This window comes from Aythya fuligula, chromosome 1, assembly GCF_009819795.1.
Source record: "Aythya fuligula isolate bAytFul2 chromosome 1, bAytFul2.pri, whole genome shotgun sequence".
In the NCBI taxonomy this organism is placed as follows: domain Eukaryota; kingdom Metazoa; phylum Chordata; class Aves; order Anseriformes; family Anatidae; genus Aythya; species Aythya fuligula.
Genome location: NC_045559.1, coordinates 90,192,194 through 90,205,708, shown reverse-complemented (window position 1 = coordinate 90,205,708; position 13,515 = coordinate 90,192,194). Strand labels below are relative to the sequence as shown.

At 36.7% G+C, this 13,515-nt stretch overlaps 1 protein-coding gene across 5 annotated transcripts in view; it reads left to right on the top strand.

Annotated features, from left to right (window-relative positions):
* SENP7 (SUMO specific peptidase 7) overlaps positions 1 to 13,515 on the top strand; it is a 40,263-nt gene that overhangs the window by 13,805 nt on the left and 12,943 nt on the right. For 4 of the 5 annotated variants that reach the window (XM_032204201.1, XM_032204210.1, XM_032204193.1 and 1 more), the window contains 9 exons: positions 601 to 798; positions 4,779 to 4,894; positions 6,320 to 6,489; positions 7,104 to 7,461; positions 8,000 to 8,178; positions 8,922 to 9,068; positions 10,210 to 10,243; positions 11,032 to 11,199; positions 12,702 to 12,964. In XM_032204201.1, coding sequence (XP_032060092.1) covers positions 601 to 798; positions 4,779 to 4,894; positions 6,320 to 6,489; positions 7,104 to 7,461; positions 8,000 to 8,178; positions 8,922 to 9,068; positions 10,210 to 10,243; positions 11,032 to 11,199; positions 12,702 to 12,964 — 1,633 coding nt within the window. The remainder of the gene's footprint in view (positions 1 to 600; positions 799 to 4,778; positions 4,895 to 6,319; positions 6,490 to 7,103; positions 7,462 to 7,999; positions 8,179 to 8,921; positions 9,069 to 10,209; positions 10,244 to 11,031; positions 11,200 to 12,701; positions 12,965 to 13,515) is intronic. The other variant, XM_032204220.1, reaches the window with a different exon arrangement.

The window sequence follows — 13,515 nt, the reverse complement described above, 5'->3', positions numbered from 1 at the left end:
GTGAACATCTTCATATTTTTGGCTAGCTTATTTTTGTGGTAGTCTCTTAGAGTTGCAGATGTTTTTCTGAGCCTCGCTATTTCTATATTGTAGAATCTCCCCTGAAAGTTGTGGAGGGGGAACAAAATCTAATGCTAACTTTTTGTGTATGTGCTCCTTTTTACCTGTTGACTAACTGCTTGAGGGGGTTCTGTTTTACTGGAGGCTTCTTGTTCACAGGAAAATCAAGATTGTTTGCTCCATAATTCAGAGAAATATCTACAGATATTGATTGAATTGTTTTAGAGCTGCTTTAGTGTTATTAAACAATACTTAGATTATGTATTAGAGGCAACATAGTGTGAATAGTACTTTGTTAAGGTGAAATTATTTCCCTAGCCTTTTCCTTTACAAATTCTTGCCTTTATTTTTTGGCTTTATCTGCTTACCTTGGATTTTAAGTTTTTTAGTGGCATTTTGTTTCTAGAGGATTGAGAAAAGAGTAATGAAGTTTGATGATGCTGGGCATTATCAAGCCCCTAAAATGCATGAATTTAACATGAAGCTTCTTTCTCTGGATTTTGGTGCAGTATTTATGATTTACTGTTATATATATGGCAGGCAACCTCAAGTTATCTTGACGAATGTCCTGAGGACGAGAATTGGAAGAAAATACATAGACAGCCACGTAATAATTGATGCTGATTTATCTGATGCTGACAAATTACAATCAGGTCAACTAGCTTCATCATCAGTTACCAACGTGCAGACATGTCAAATATTAAGTTCTCCTCATGAAAGTTCTTTTCTGTCCGAAAGGTATGTTACTCAGTGCTGATTTCACTGGTTTTCCTGAAATGACATAACTTCACAATGGAAAAGATTTGCACAGGAACAATTTTTATAATACTCCTGCCTTGAAGCAGAAGTTGAATTTCCAGAGTGCAAACTAACATCCCTCTCTGATGAGCCATTTTAACTTCACATTTATTCTGATTCAAGCTGTGCATTACATCAAGAGGCTACTCTTCTCTCAGAAGAGGAATCTGCATTTCCAGTGGATAGCTGGTTTTGATCTTTGAAGACAGACATGTAATTCAAACATAGTTCAGTTGGTTTTATGTCCAGAATGAGTCCTGTTTTCCTGTTGCTATTAATGTGTTCTAACATAGTTTCAAGTAACTTCCGTACAGGATTTTGCCAAGCTCCTCTTTGTGATTTGTTCATTTCTTTTCTCATTAATCCATCAGAGATGTAAGTCTCATCAACAGATGACCACTGTTTAAGGGCTGTGTGTGTGTCACACTCATTGCTTAGCATCTGCTTTTCCTCTTTTCTTCCTGTGTTTACATTGATTGAACACCACAGTAATGCTTGACACACAAAACTAGCAGAAAGTAGATATTATAATTATATAATGTTTTTTTTTTTTCCAGTCCAGGATGGGAGTTGAATTCACAGTAAGCTGTTTCTTCTTGCCTTTTATGGCCTTCTCTTTGCTTAACAGCAAAGTATCCACAGGAACAAATAGCTAGGTATCTGTGGGCAGAAAATAGAATGAGGAAGGAAGAGAAGAAGAATTGGTGGGGGCAGGAATAATCAACAGTTTCTAGATTAAAGAAATATTAAAAAATCTTGAGAAAAGTAAGTTATACATGTACTCTTCATTCTGATACATGAACATGTTAGAGAACATTGTAGGTGGGGAGTTTGGATTGGATTTTCTTTGTTTTGTTTTACTACAAAATCTTTAAGATCTATATTTTTTTCTTCTTTGTATTGTTTTGTACAATGGGAGGTAGTGCATTCGTAGAGAGGAAAACACCAACTTTTTAATGTAATGCTCTACATCCAAGGAAGCATCTTGTGTGTTTTTTCAAGCTCATAGTTGAAGGGTGGCTGTTGTATATTAAGCACAAGAATGGCTTGAACTCTCCAGTACTGAAACAGCTGATAACCACTCTGCTCCGTGTAACCCTGTGAAGAGGAGAAACAGCGACAGAAATCCATTACTGACATACCAATAGAGGGAAGTTCAGACTTTTTAAATAAAAGTATGGAACTAAATCTATATTAATTTAGGTTAAGTAATGTCTGTATTTTTCTGTAGTTAATTTTCTCTTTTTAGGTAAAAAGGGTCTGAGTAATATATATATATTTTTTTTTAGTAGGTGGTTTCCTCAACTTGCTTTAGATTTGGTGGTGTTCGTTGCTTGAAGGATTAGCTTTCCTGAAATGCAGTTTTCTAATGCATGAAGTAAAAAGCTCATTATTAGCAGGAAAGCACATGAGGAGGATTTTGCACTTTACCCTCCCAGTGACCAGGGTATTAGTGCAAGTTCTAATACATATCTACATATCCTGTGGGAAATGGAGAATTTAGGGTTTGTTCCAACAAAGACACGGTTTGATCCTGGTCACCTCTCTGTAGTTCCTGTCTGTGCAAGGATACACTTGGCATGGTTTCTGATTTTGGAGTCTCTTCTGAGCAGCCGAAGCTTCCCCCTTATTATGGATATGCATATGTATGCACTTGGCCCTGTTGAGATTCTCTGGTACCATCAGAGTAACTAGAATGCAGGTTCTGTTGTACTGAACGTTGTTCCTTTGGTATGCTATGGAAATCACAAATGAAGTAAAAGAATTGTGTGTGATCAAAACAGGGGGGTCGTAAGTTAACTGTCCTCTATCAGCTAGCACTTGTGAGTTCCCTGTTTCCTTTCTTGCTTTTGATGTTACAGAGGGGATTTTGCATTGCTTTTTCACTGCAACCCAGCATGAAATGCATTTGTTTAAGTCACCACTGATCTACCGGTATAATGAATTTAAGGTGGGTCTTAAATGTAATAAACTTAGGGCTGTCTAAATTTATGCTTGTTTCTCGTGGCACTTGAGAACACTTCAGAATATACTTTCACAGCCTCTTAGGTTATGCATATACCTGTTAAGAGGTGCATTTTAAATTCAACTATCTGTGCAGACTGCAAATAAAAATAAAACCTGCACAGTTCATATATATATAGAGTAAATATGTTCAGGGAAGTCCACTAAGTGAACCATTCTTAGAAAAGTGCCCTATTTCTTGTTAAGATGTCTCAATTATGATATTGATGTAAAAGAAAATCTAAAAAACACTTAAGTATTTTCATTCAAAGCAGTCAGATTACATGTTCTGAATACAAGCATTTAAGTAGAGTTGTGGGTTCCAAAATCAAGTTTTCTGCAGTAAGGCTAGCCATTCCTTACCTAGAGCTGCCTGCTCTTTGGAAGACTCTGTCGTGTTCAATATCTAGAATGAATGATAAAGTTTATCTCCATATACTCTTCTTGTGCATATGGGCACATCTGTGGTTCTTGGCGAGTGGCAAGAGAGTTAGTAATTCCTTCGTGGTGTTTATGTAGTGTTCATCACTAATATCAGAGCACTCTGGAAATCTTTATTTACCTTCACAGCATTCCTGAAGAGCAGTCAAACTCCAGTTTACAGATATGGTGCTGAAGATTGGGCAGCTGTTCAGAAAGTGTCTAACAATTTTGGTTGTCCAGTTAAAGATGGCAAAGAGTGTTCTTTCCCTTGGTTCACGACATTCTTTACAGGTCCAAGCTCAGCTGTTTGGACCCATATGATCAACAGTTAGATCTTTGCAAATTGGACTGCAAAATTCCAAGTTAAACACATATTAAAAAGATTAACACAAAATCATTTTGTACTAAGCGAGGTAACAAAAGGAGGAAAGGAACAGATTTTGCAGAGGAGCATTTATCTTTTAAATCTTCTGTTTTTTTTTTTTGTTTGTTTGTTTTTCTTATCTTCCAACTCTCACAGCAAATGAAGCAAAGGTCAAGAATGTTAGTTTCCTGGTAAATTTTCAGAAGAGAAGTCTTGTATATTCGATGTAATTATGTTGCAGTGAGAAAATATCACGTTACCATATTGAGTTATATGTTCATAATACATACACTGGAAGCCAGAGTACAGTTACGTAAGACTTCTGTCACCTCTAAGTAGCCTGCAGAGAATGTGTGAAGTTAAAATAGTGAAGTTAACATTTGCAACATCAGACTCAAATGTAAGGATGTCATACAGTTTAGGCTATCACTGCATCCTATCTATATATTCTCCAATATATTAAAAACAAAAATCAAAAACAAATAAAAAACCCCAGATGATTACTTTCTTGTATGTCCTTATTTTTAGAATGAAGGTACAAGCTCAGAAATACATGTGTAGGTTTACTAGTTTTCCATACTGTAAACCCTGTCTATATCTTTTCCGTTTCTTACTCATTCAGATCCCTCTCTGTCCAACTCCCTTCAAAATTACTGTTTCAGGCTCTTTTGAGCAGGAACTTCGTTTTCAAGTCTTTTCTCGTTGCAGGAACTTACCCTGTGGACTCTATTAGCAGTTCTAAATCTAAGTAACAAATATACTACTTTGCCTCATTCCTACTACATTCAAAGGCAAGGATACAATTAGTTGACTGTTGTTCTCTTTTTTTTTTTTTTTGTTCTGTGTTCTCATGGCAGTCATGCTTTACAGCAAAATAATATTTCAGTGTCTGGTATCAAGCATGTCAAATTTTCATTCCTTGCGTCTTCTATAAACATTCATTTCATTAGTGATGTCAGAGCATCTGCATATTTTCATAATGGGAACTGAAATAGCTTGTGTTTCATTTGCTGAGCTCCACCTGCTTTTGAGAGGCAGAAATTTGTCTAACCAACTCTTGTTTCTGTTGAGGTTTTTTTTAAGTATTCTTCCAAAATTAAAGATAACTCTTGGTTAATGTTCTTTACAGGCCAGAATATTGCTCAAGAATGACAGATGATGATCTGTCTGAATTGACCAAAGCTTCTAAGGAACCAGAAAGAAGTAATGTCGTCACCTGTAGAAGACGAGAGCTACAAAAGAAAGGTTTGTAATGAGCAATAACCTAGCGTTCAGATATGATGGTTTGAGATTGCTGAGAATATATATTTTTTCTGAAGTCTAGTGTTACAAGCAGAGCACAGAAATAAAATAATAGTCGTTGCATCATTGCATTATTAATATATGTTGCAGTATATATGTTTTCTCAAAACCAAGCTTTTACAGGTATGGTGAAATGTATCAGGTAGTTATGTTTTTAAATAAGAATAAAGCCATGATGAATCAGATCTGTGAACAAAAAGAAACTGAGAGAAGCCTCACTACATCATTATAATCCTGATTTTTTAAAAATAAATCTCTTTATTCTCAAGAATGGAATATATTAGGAATACTGAAATGGTTTGTGAACCCCGCTGAAATTTCTACTGCATGACTATTTTTTTTTTTGTTGTTGAAAATAAGGAGCTGATTTTATAGGGGGAACATACGGTCTTCTCAATACCTGTCCTGGTTTCAGTTAGAACAGAATTAATTTTCTTCCTAGTAGCTGGTGGAATGCTGTGTTTTGGCTTAGGATGAGAAGAGTGCTGATAACACCCCGATGTTTTAATTGTTGCAGAGCCGTGCTTATACCAAGCCAAGGACATCTCAGCCTTTCGCTCTGTCCTGCCAACAGGCAGGCTGGGGGTGCAGTAAGAGCTGGGAGGGGACAGACCCAGGACAGGTGACCCAAACTAGCCAAAGGGGTATTCCATACCATCTGACGTCATGCTAAACAATATATAGGGGTGGCTAGCTGGGGGGAGGGGGCCGGACTGCTCGGGGTTAAGCTGGGCATCGGTCAGCGGGTGGTGAGCAATTGCATTGTGCATCACTTGTTTGTACATATTATTAGTAGTAGTACTATTATCATCATTGTATTATTATTATTATTATTATTATTATTATTATTATTATTATTATTATTATTATTATTATTATTATTATTATTTTCCTGTCTTATTAAACTGTCTTTATCTCAACTCACGGGCTTCACTTTCCATTTCTCTCCCCCGTCCCAGAGAGGGAGGGGGGAGGGTGAGCGAACGGCTGCGTGGTGTTTAGCTGCCAGCCGGGTTAAACCACGACAATACCGTTTAGTAACATTTGCGGATGCAAACAGGAAGGTGGAGAATGTTGCATCCAGGAGAAACTAAAAGAAAGACCGCGGAATATAGAGCACTAATTCATACTTGGGAGTAGTGACTTTGGTTATATGCTTATCTATTCTTGTGACGATAATGTTTCCCATATTATTTTAGGGAATATGTTCTGACAACTACACACAATTAGAAAAGAACTATCTCTCATGGAAGTTGTCTGCTGCCATGTGATTTATATAAAATGTAATAGATACCAAGAAATACAAAGATACATGCAAAGAAATACAAAGTGTAACCCATTAAATCACTTTTTCTTTTTTTAACACAGAAAACAAGAACTGTGATGAACTGGATAAGAGGAAAAGAAACACAAACAGTACTTCTCTTAGTTGGAAGGGATCAAGCTGTTTGGATTCTGAGAAAAGGAAAAGAAGATATAGTGGCCATATTTCTGATGATTGTAATGCACACATTCCAGAAAAATCACTTCTACAGCCTGTAAGTTGCATTTAATTTTAATTTATACATTTGTATACATGTTTGCCCATGCTGTGCACTTGCATGCACTTCTGTAGTAGCGGTAGCAATATCCAAAATTCAAGAATTGTACTGATAAATAGGGTATCTAGCAGAACTGTGGCATCTATTGAGTTCAGTGATGCATCAAGAAGAGCGAGTATGTACATCTGTTCGCGGTATCAGAATATGCCTGTTGTAGCAGAAAGGTTGAGAGAGAGGAATGACAGTGTTTCTTTCAGACAGGAGCATGGAGTAAAATAACTTGGGAAATAAGTTACCTAGCTAAAGTGAAGCTCTCTTCACAGACGGTATAACTGATTGGGGAACTTCTGTACAAAATTTGTGAAGTATACCTGATGTTACTGAAATCTTGTGGATGGTGAATTCCTTCTTCCTCCTCCATCTGTCATACCCTTTCCGAAAGTTTTATTCTTATCAGTTATGTAGGAAAAAAAAAAAAAAGACTTATTGAATCAGCTATAATTATTTTATCTAGCTCATAGCAAAGTCAGTTATCACTAATCTGAACCGTCACAGAAAGGTCAAGGAATAAATATACAATACATATCTTTTGTCTGATTCATATTTTCTAGAAAGAGCAAAGATTGAGTTCAACTCCACGTCCTGGCTGCAGAACTCCTTGTGAGGATGAACAAGATCACAGATCTAACCTGGTGCAGGGTTGCATTGCCCGGACATTGGAGAGAGACTCTAAATTAGACACTCTCACCCACAACCATTTAAACCCTGTTCACAGCTGCACAGTGAAACCTGGCTCAGAGTCTCCTCCCAGAAATATGTCAGAGAAACAGCTTCCTGCCTCTAGCGAGGATGTGATTTCAACACAAATTAGTGCCATCAGGAAATCAAAGGCAGCCCCGTCACAGTACCTGAGCAGGCTCCGGAACAGAATCTGCAGGGGTGATCGGCCAGTTGTTTCGGTTGACCCAAGTATGTACTGTGTCTGTGTTGCTGACTGTTACTATTGATACGCTTAGGTACTGGGAGAGCTCACGCATGGCTGACTAATTGAAATATATGGAACAAAAGATTGAGAACAGACTGTCCAGTACAATCTACTGGAGTACAGATGGTAAAAGGTAAAGAAGGCAGAGAGCAGGATTTTCAAATTCCAGTCCTTATCTTGCAGCTGGCTTTTGTGGCTATGGAAAATAAAGATTGTGCCTTTTAATGATCTTTAAATTGAGAAAAGTACTCTCTCTTTGTTGAAGCAGGTATGTTGTGGCTTACCTCTTTTAATAGTCTTTTAATAATTTTGAAAATTGAGTATGAAACGATAATAAAGATAGAACACAGTACATCTTGTTACATACAGTTTTGTGCACACAGGCCATGGCTGGCTGGGATCATGTTTTTTGGTATTACATCTGGAAGAGAGAGAGGATTTTGCTAATCTGAAATCTACAACGAAAGAAGTATTCTCAAGTCGGCATCTTATAGTATATGTATCTATTTTTCCCCTCTTTAGTTGTCCTTTCCAGTGATGATGAAGATGGATCTTCCGAACCAAATGATGGAGTTTCTGAACCTAAATGTATAGAACTGCTGCAGGGTAATAGTACTGATATTAAAGAAACAGATCAAGAGTCTGACGTCCTTTTCTCAGAAAAGCCATTGGAAGACAATGTGGAAAGCTGTACAGAGCAGGTAGTCCAGTTTTTGGCCTATGTATTGTTATACCCTCCCTTTAATTTATTTATACAGAGTTTATTTCTGCTTGCACATTAGGACAAGTGTGAAATGCTTAGTGCAGATACCATTAGCCCCAGCCAAGGCGTAGCTGTAGTAACATATTTCATGGTAGTTTCTTTTGTTATCTGGTCCACTGTTGTATTTCATTGCCTGGAGAAGTTGAAGCATCTTTGTAGACACCAGAACAGGATAGGTTCAAGTTTCCTTTCCTGTGGGTCTAGCAGTGGAATTACAATCTAAAACAAACCATGAAAGTTGTTTCCCCTTTTTAAATGAACGACGAGCTTTGTGTTGCCTTGTTTGACCTGGATTTGGGCTATCTCTTTAATCCGGAAACAGGCCAAGAGAGCCATTGTTGCTTCCTCTCACAGATGCATCATTTTGATCATAAGCATTGAATTGGATCCTGTACCTTCAGTCTCAGAAGAGGAGTGTTTTCTGTTGCTCTGTTTTACAAGTTTTCACTTGGCTGTAAACTTGGCTGTAAATAAGTAAAGAGAGCAGGTTGTATCTTGATAATAGAAGGTTCGGATCAAGATATGATTCAACCCTTGAGGAGGTTATCAGTAATGACTGTGATAAAAACTTACGGCTTTTATTTTAGAATTTGGCTTTGGGAGTAAATTCTTAAAAACAGAATTTGTAAGACTGCAGAAGGGAAATGCCTCATTTAATACTCATATACTTTTTTTTTCCAGCTTTTAACAGAGTCAGATGAAGTTAATTGTCCCATCAGCTTATCTTCTCGAAGCAAACCTAGTGAACAGATGAACCCAAGATTAGATTTTGAATTTGATAATCTGTACATCGGGAAATATAAATGGTTATCAACAGGTCCTGCTAGGGTAAGTTGATGTATTATGGTGTCATCTTGATAAAATTTTAAAATGAAAATTCTGGTTATGGTATTTGGTTATAGTACAAATTTTAGAATAAAATAATCATAGTGATCAGAGTTGAGATGTTTATTATGCACTGATGTTAGCATTTAAACAGAAAAGTCATCGTTTTGTAGCTTCAAAGACCGTTAAAACAATACTAAAAGCATTAGTGCATAGGCAACATGTGACTCAAAAGGGCATAGAAACGTAAGTGAAGGTGTACTTTAAATGCAGTACCAGCTCCAGAAGTTTCCACAGGCCTTTGACTATGTTCATTGTATTTATTGCAGTTATAAAAGTATAAGCATGTGTATTTTTTTTTGTTCATAGCTAGACATATCGAAATACTGACTTGTAATAATAATTTAAGCTTTTCACAAAGCAGCAATTTTGTGCAGCAGTTCTTATGCAGTAATGAAAACATCTCATGAAAATCTCTTAAATGAATGAAATCTCTTAAATGAATATGCCAAAAACATTTCAGGGACCAGTTTAAATATTTTAGAATCAATGCTTTTAGGTGGAAAGTGAAATTTTTCCTTGGGGGAAAAAAAAAAGTCATTCTTAGTGGTTGCAGTAAAGTAAGAGCAACCTCTTCTGTGAGTGTATATGACAGCCTTCAGTCCAAGTGATCATAAAGCATTCTTTATTTAGCCAAGTCTTCTTAGCATAGTCGCAGTAGAAACTTTAGAGGCCTTCAGTGCAAAACTTAGTATAAATACCAAGGTCATTGTCCAGTGTCGACTGTTTATGTGGTATTTATTAGTTCAAATAGTGCAGCTTACACTTACAGTCTTTATCATGGAGCATCTAATAATAAGTTCCTTTTGTCTAAGCATAGATCTTTGTTGATTTTTTTTTTTAAGGAGTCTGTAGGCAACTCTAACTTACTGCTTATTCTCAGTGTCATTCGAATTCTGTAATACATATATAAGAGTGTTGTTTTATGTGGAATAGACAATGTTAAGTCTCAAATTAGGTCTGTTGTTTTCAGTTTATTTGGCTATAAGCAGTAAAAGATGTGGAGATAATAAAATATTCTTACTTAGTTTTAAACAATTTGTAAAAAGCAAACTCACCTATATTCTTTTTAATCTTATTTCAGTTTATGACCAAGTATATTACGATACCATTTCAAGGTAAGAAATTTTTTTTATTTAGCCTTCTCTTAACCATATCTTTAGAGTACAACACAGCATATATTTATATTGTGAATAGTTTATAATCTTACTTTCGCAAAAACACTGATTCATTTTTAAAATGCACATTTTTCAGTAAATGAAAGTGTTGGTGTCTACAGTGTAAGCATTAATAACAGCAGGTTTTTACATTTTTAAGGTAACTTTTAGTTTTAATGGCTTGCTTGTACATTCCTGCGTATATGAAGTGCTGAACTGTATTTAATGTACCAAACCATGTTTTTGAGGTGAAACATTAATCCTTTCAGATTAGGGTTTTTAGACCCTAAGGTTTATTAAAAATGTATGGATTGATTAAAGCCAAGAGGAACATAAGTATGGATTTGCTATCAGTCTGTTATCCAAAGGTGATGTATGGTTTACTATATCTCATAGCATTTCTAAGGTGGATTGACCAAAAGAAAATAAGAGTTCATGACTTGCAAATTTATGAAATGTGTATGTATTAATTGTGGTTATTCTGAGCAAGAATAAGATTTCTCTTCCATGAAGATTATGTTTAACTTTTGGTGTTATTGTTTGGTATCTTTGTTTTACCTGGTTTGATATAAGTGATTTAAGTACTAAATTCTCAACACATTTAGTATAGTGCTAGGAATAAAATATGTGAATACAGTTTTAATGCACTCTAATAGTACTGAGGTCTTAGTATGTAATTACTATGACATGCATGACTTCAATTATCTATGGTAGCGAAATAAAGTTAATTTAAATCTTATTTTCTACAGTGGCACTTAATAAGAATACCAAGCTGACAGTGGATACCCTGGATTTGAGAAGGTTTGGCGTGTGGAGAAGTGATGGTGGCTGTTCAACAATAATTTTCCTTTGGTTGTCTGCGGATTATGTAGAAAAGATTGAAACCCAATTAGGAAAGCGGGTTATCAGCAAACCATGTGAGTAATCACTTTCCCTAAATGAAAAGGTCTAGTACATGTCATGTCAGTAACGGGGTTATTTTACATTTGCACTTCTGGAATTTTAAGGAAAACCGATAGCTTTTTTAAGACAAAAATCAGTCAGTTCTGCTTTTCCAAATATGAGCATAACGAGACATCTTAGAAGAAAACCCCAGCATAATGTGATTCGAAATCACTGCTACATAAATCAATAAAATAAAAGATCTTGTAACATTGTTCAATTTTGTGTGTCAAGGTCTTTAAAAACTAGGCTTGTGTAAGAAGTACCCCTCTCAAAAATAAATGGGATATGGTAAGTATCCTTACTCTTGAGTAGTGTATATGCTAGAAGAATGGCATGGCAGATAAATGTTGATTTGGTTCTTTGACAAGACTGCCAAGGCAATTGGATTATTATTGGAGAAAATTTTGACTAGATGCCAAATGGGATGGTTAGTGTGTAGGATCTTACAGATTAGCTGTTTGTTTTTTTGAGGGTGAAGGTCTGTAAGAACTGAGTATAACTTTTGCTCAATTAATTCAGAGTGTTTGAATCATGCCATGTTTTTACATTAGCAAAGTCATTACAAAATGACATCTAGCAAAATTATGATGTCAGAGTTGCCTTTGTGAAATTTAACAGTACTTCTACCCTGTACAGTCACTACCTCTATAAAGATAAAATGTATGTAATGCTAACTTTACCTGAGGAGCAGGAGTTCTTTAACATGAGACATTAAGTGAAGTTTTAGCAGTGAGTTACCTTCACTTTTCTATATCTGAGTTTATTAAAGTTACTGGTAGTGTCTATAGACACAGCTACCAGTTAAATGAGCGGTATCTAAGTATGAAGCTGTGGGACGTTTCTTAGTATTAGGTTTATGTATCTTGATTACGTATTTATTCTGGTGGAAACCTTCAGGAATTATTAAATTTCTATGCTTGAATGTTTTAAGCCTTTTAAATACACACCAATGTAAATCTTCTGAAATGAATGTAGACACAGATCAGTGGTAGTTTTACAGATTGTGTAAATGGTTGCCACAGTTCTGCTCCGCTTTCTTAGTGTGATAACATTAGAGAAAAATATATCACGCCAGATCAAACAACTTCAGGGAGGAAAGCTGCTGCAGCTCCGTGTCTCCCGCTTCAATCTGTAGCAAGGCTGAAGACGTAGTCCCAGCAGGCATGCCCACATGTACACAGCTGACAGTGCATACTACAGACAGGCACGGAGTGTTCATATAAAGACAGACACCAGTAACAGTCTCATCCTGTTTCCCTCCCTGTGTGAGCAGGGTGGAGGCCCACTAGTGACCTGACGTCCGCTTTCTGCTCCTCTGGCCTTCTGGATGGGCTGATGGCCTTATGGTGAGCCCAGCAAGGATACTGCCTGGGCTCCTCCTGCTGTTGCCTCTCTGTGCTCCTCTGTGGGTGTGCAGGCAAGCATTTATCACATAACCTAATTGTTAATAATATCCATTCTCTCGTTTTTCCAGCCAAATCTAGCGAATTTGTTTTTCTTGAGTTGTCCCGACCACTCACTGAAGAAGAAGAAGCCAGTCTGTCTGAATTAATTGCAGACATAAGCAAGAAGAACAGAGCACCAGATCTCCCTGAATTTTTATCTTTGAAGCAAGCTTTACCCTTGTTTAAGGACCTGTCTCCTGAAGAAAGCTCTTTTATGAGTTCCAGTAAAGACCTACTAAAGCTATGTGTCACAAAAGAGAATACCTCATATGCTCATGAGCCTGCATTTCAGGTTAGTGAGTAGCTGTTGCTTGATTCATCACTACTTGTTGGCATTTGCATATTCCAGTAAGTTTTAGATCAGTCGGGTGCAGAAAATAAGTTTTATTTATCCATAGCGTAAAAAAACAACACAACAATGTTTGTTATTTCTCACAAGAGGCAAGATTTGCAATGAACTAGATTGTATGCACGAAGGAATAATGTGTAGACCTCATCTGTAAGTGGCAAATACTGAAGCTTTCAGTTCACTTATGGTTGTGTAAGCTTAGAACAAGTAGGGATTCCCTGCCCTTGTGCTGTCTCCAGGGCAGCAAGCCAGGAGTCAATAGCAATAGAGCCATTTTTCAGTTGAGGCAGAAGTGAATGGGTGCAGCAGAGGAGGAGCTGTGTATCTTACTCATTCCAGACACCTCTAGGCTTCCCTGTGGGGGCTTCACAGCTTGAAATGTTAAAGGATTCCTAAGCCTGCTAAGGAGTTGGGACTGTGCGTGCCCCCGCTGAATAGTTAGATGTCTCAGCACAACCCCACATCATTGTCACTTCAGATATTATATGTGTTTG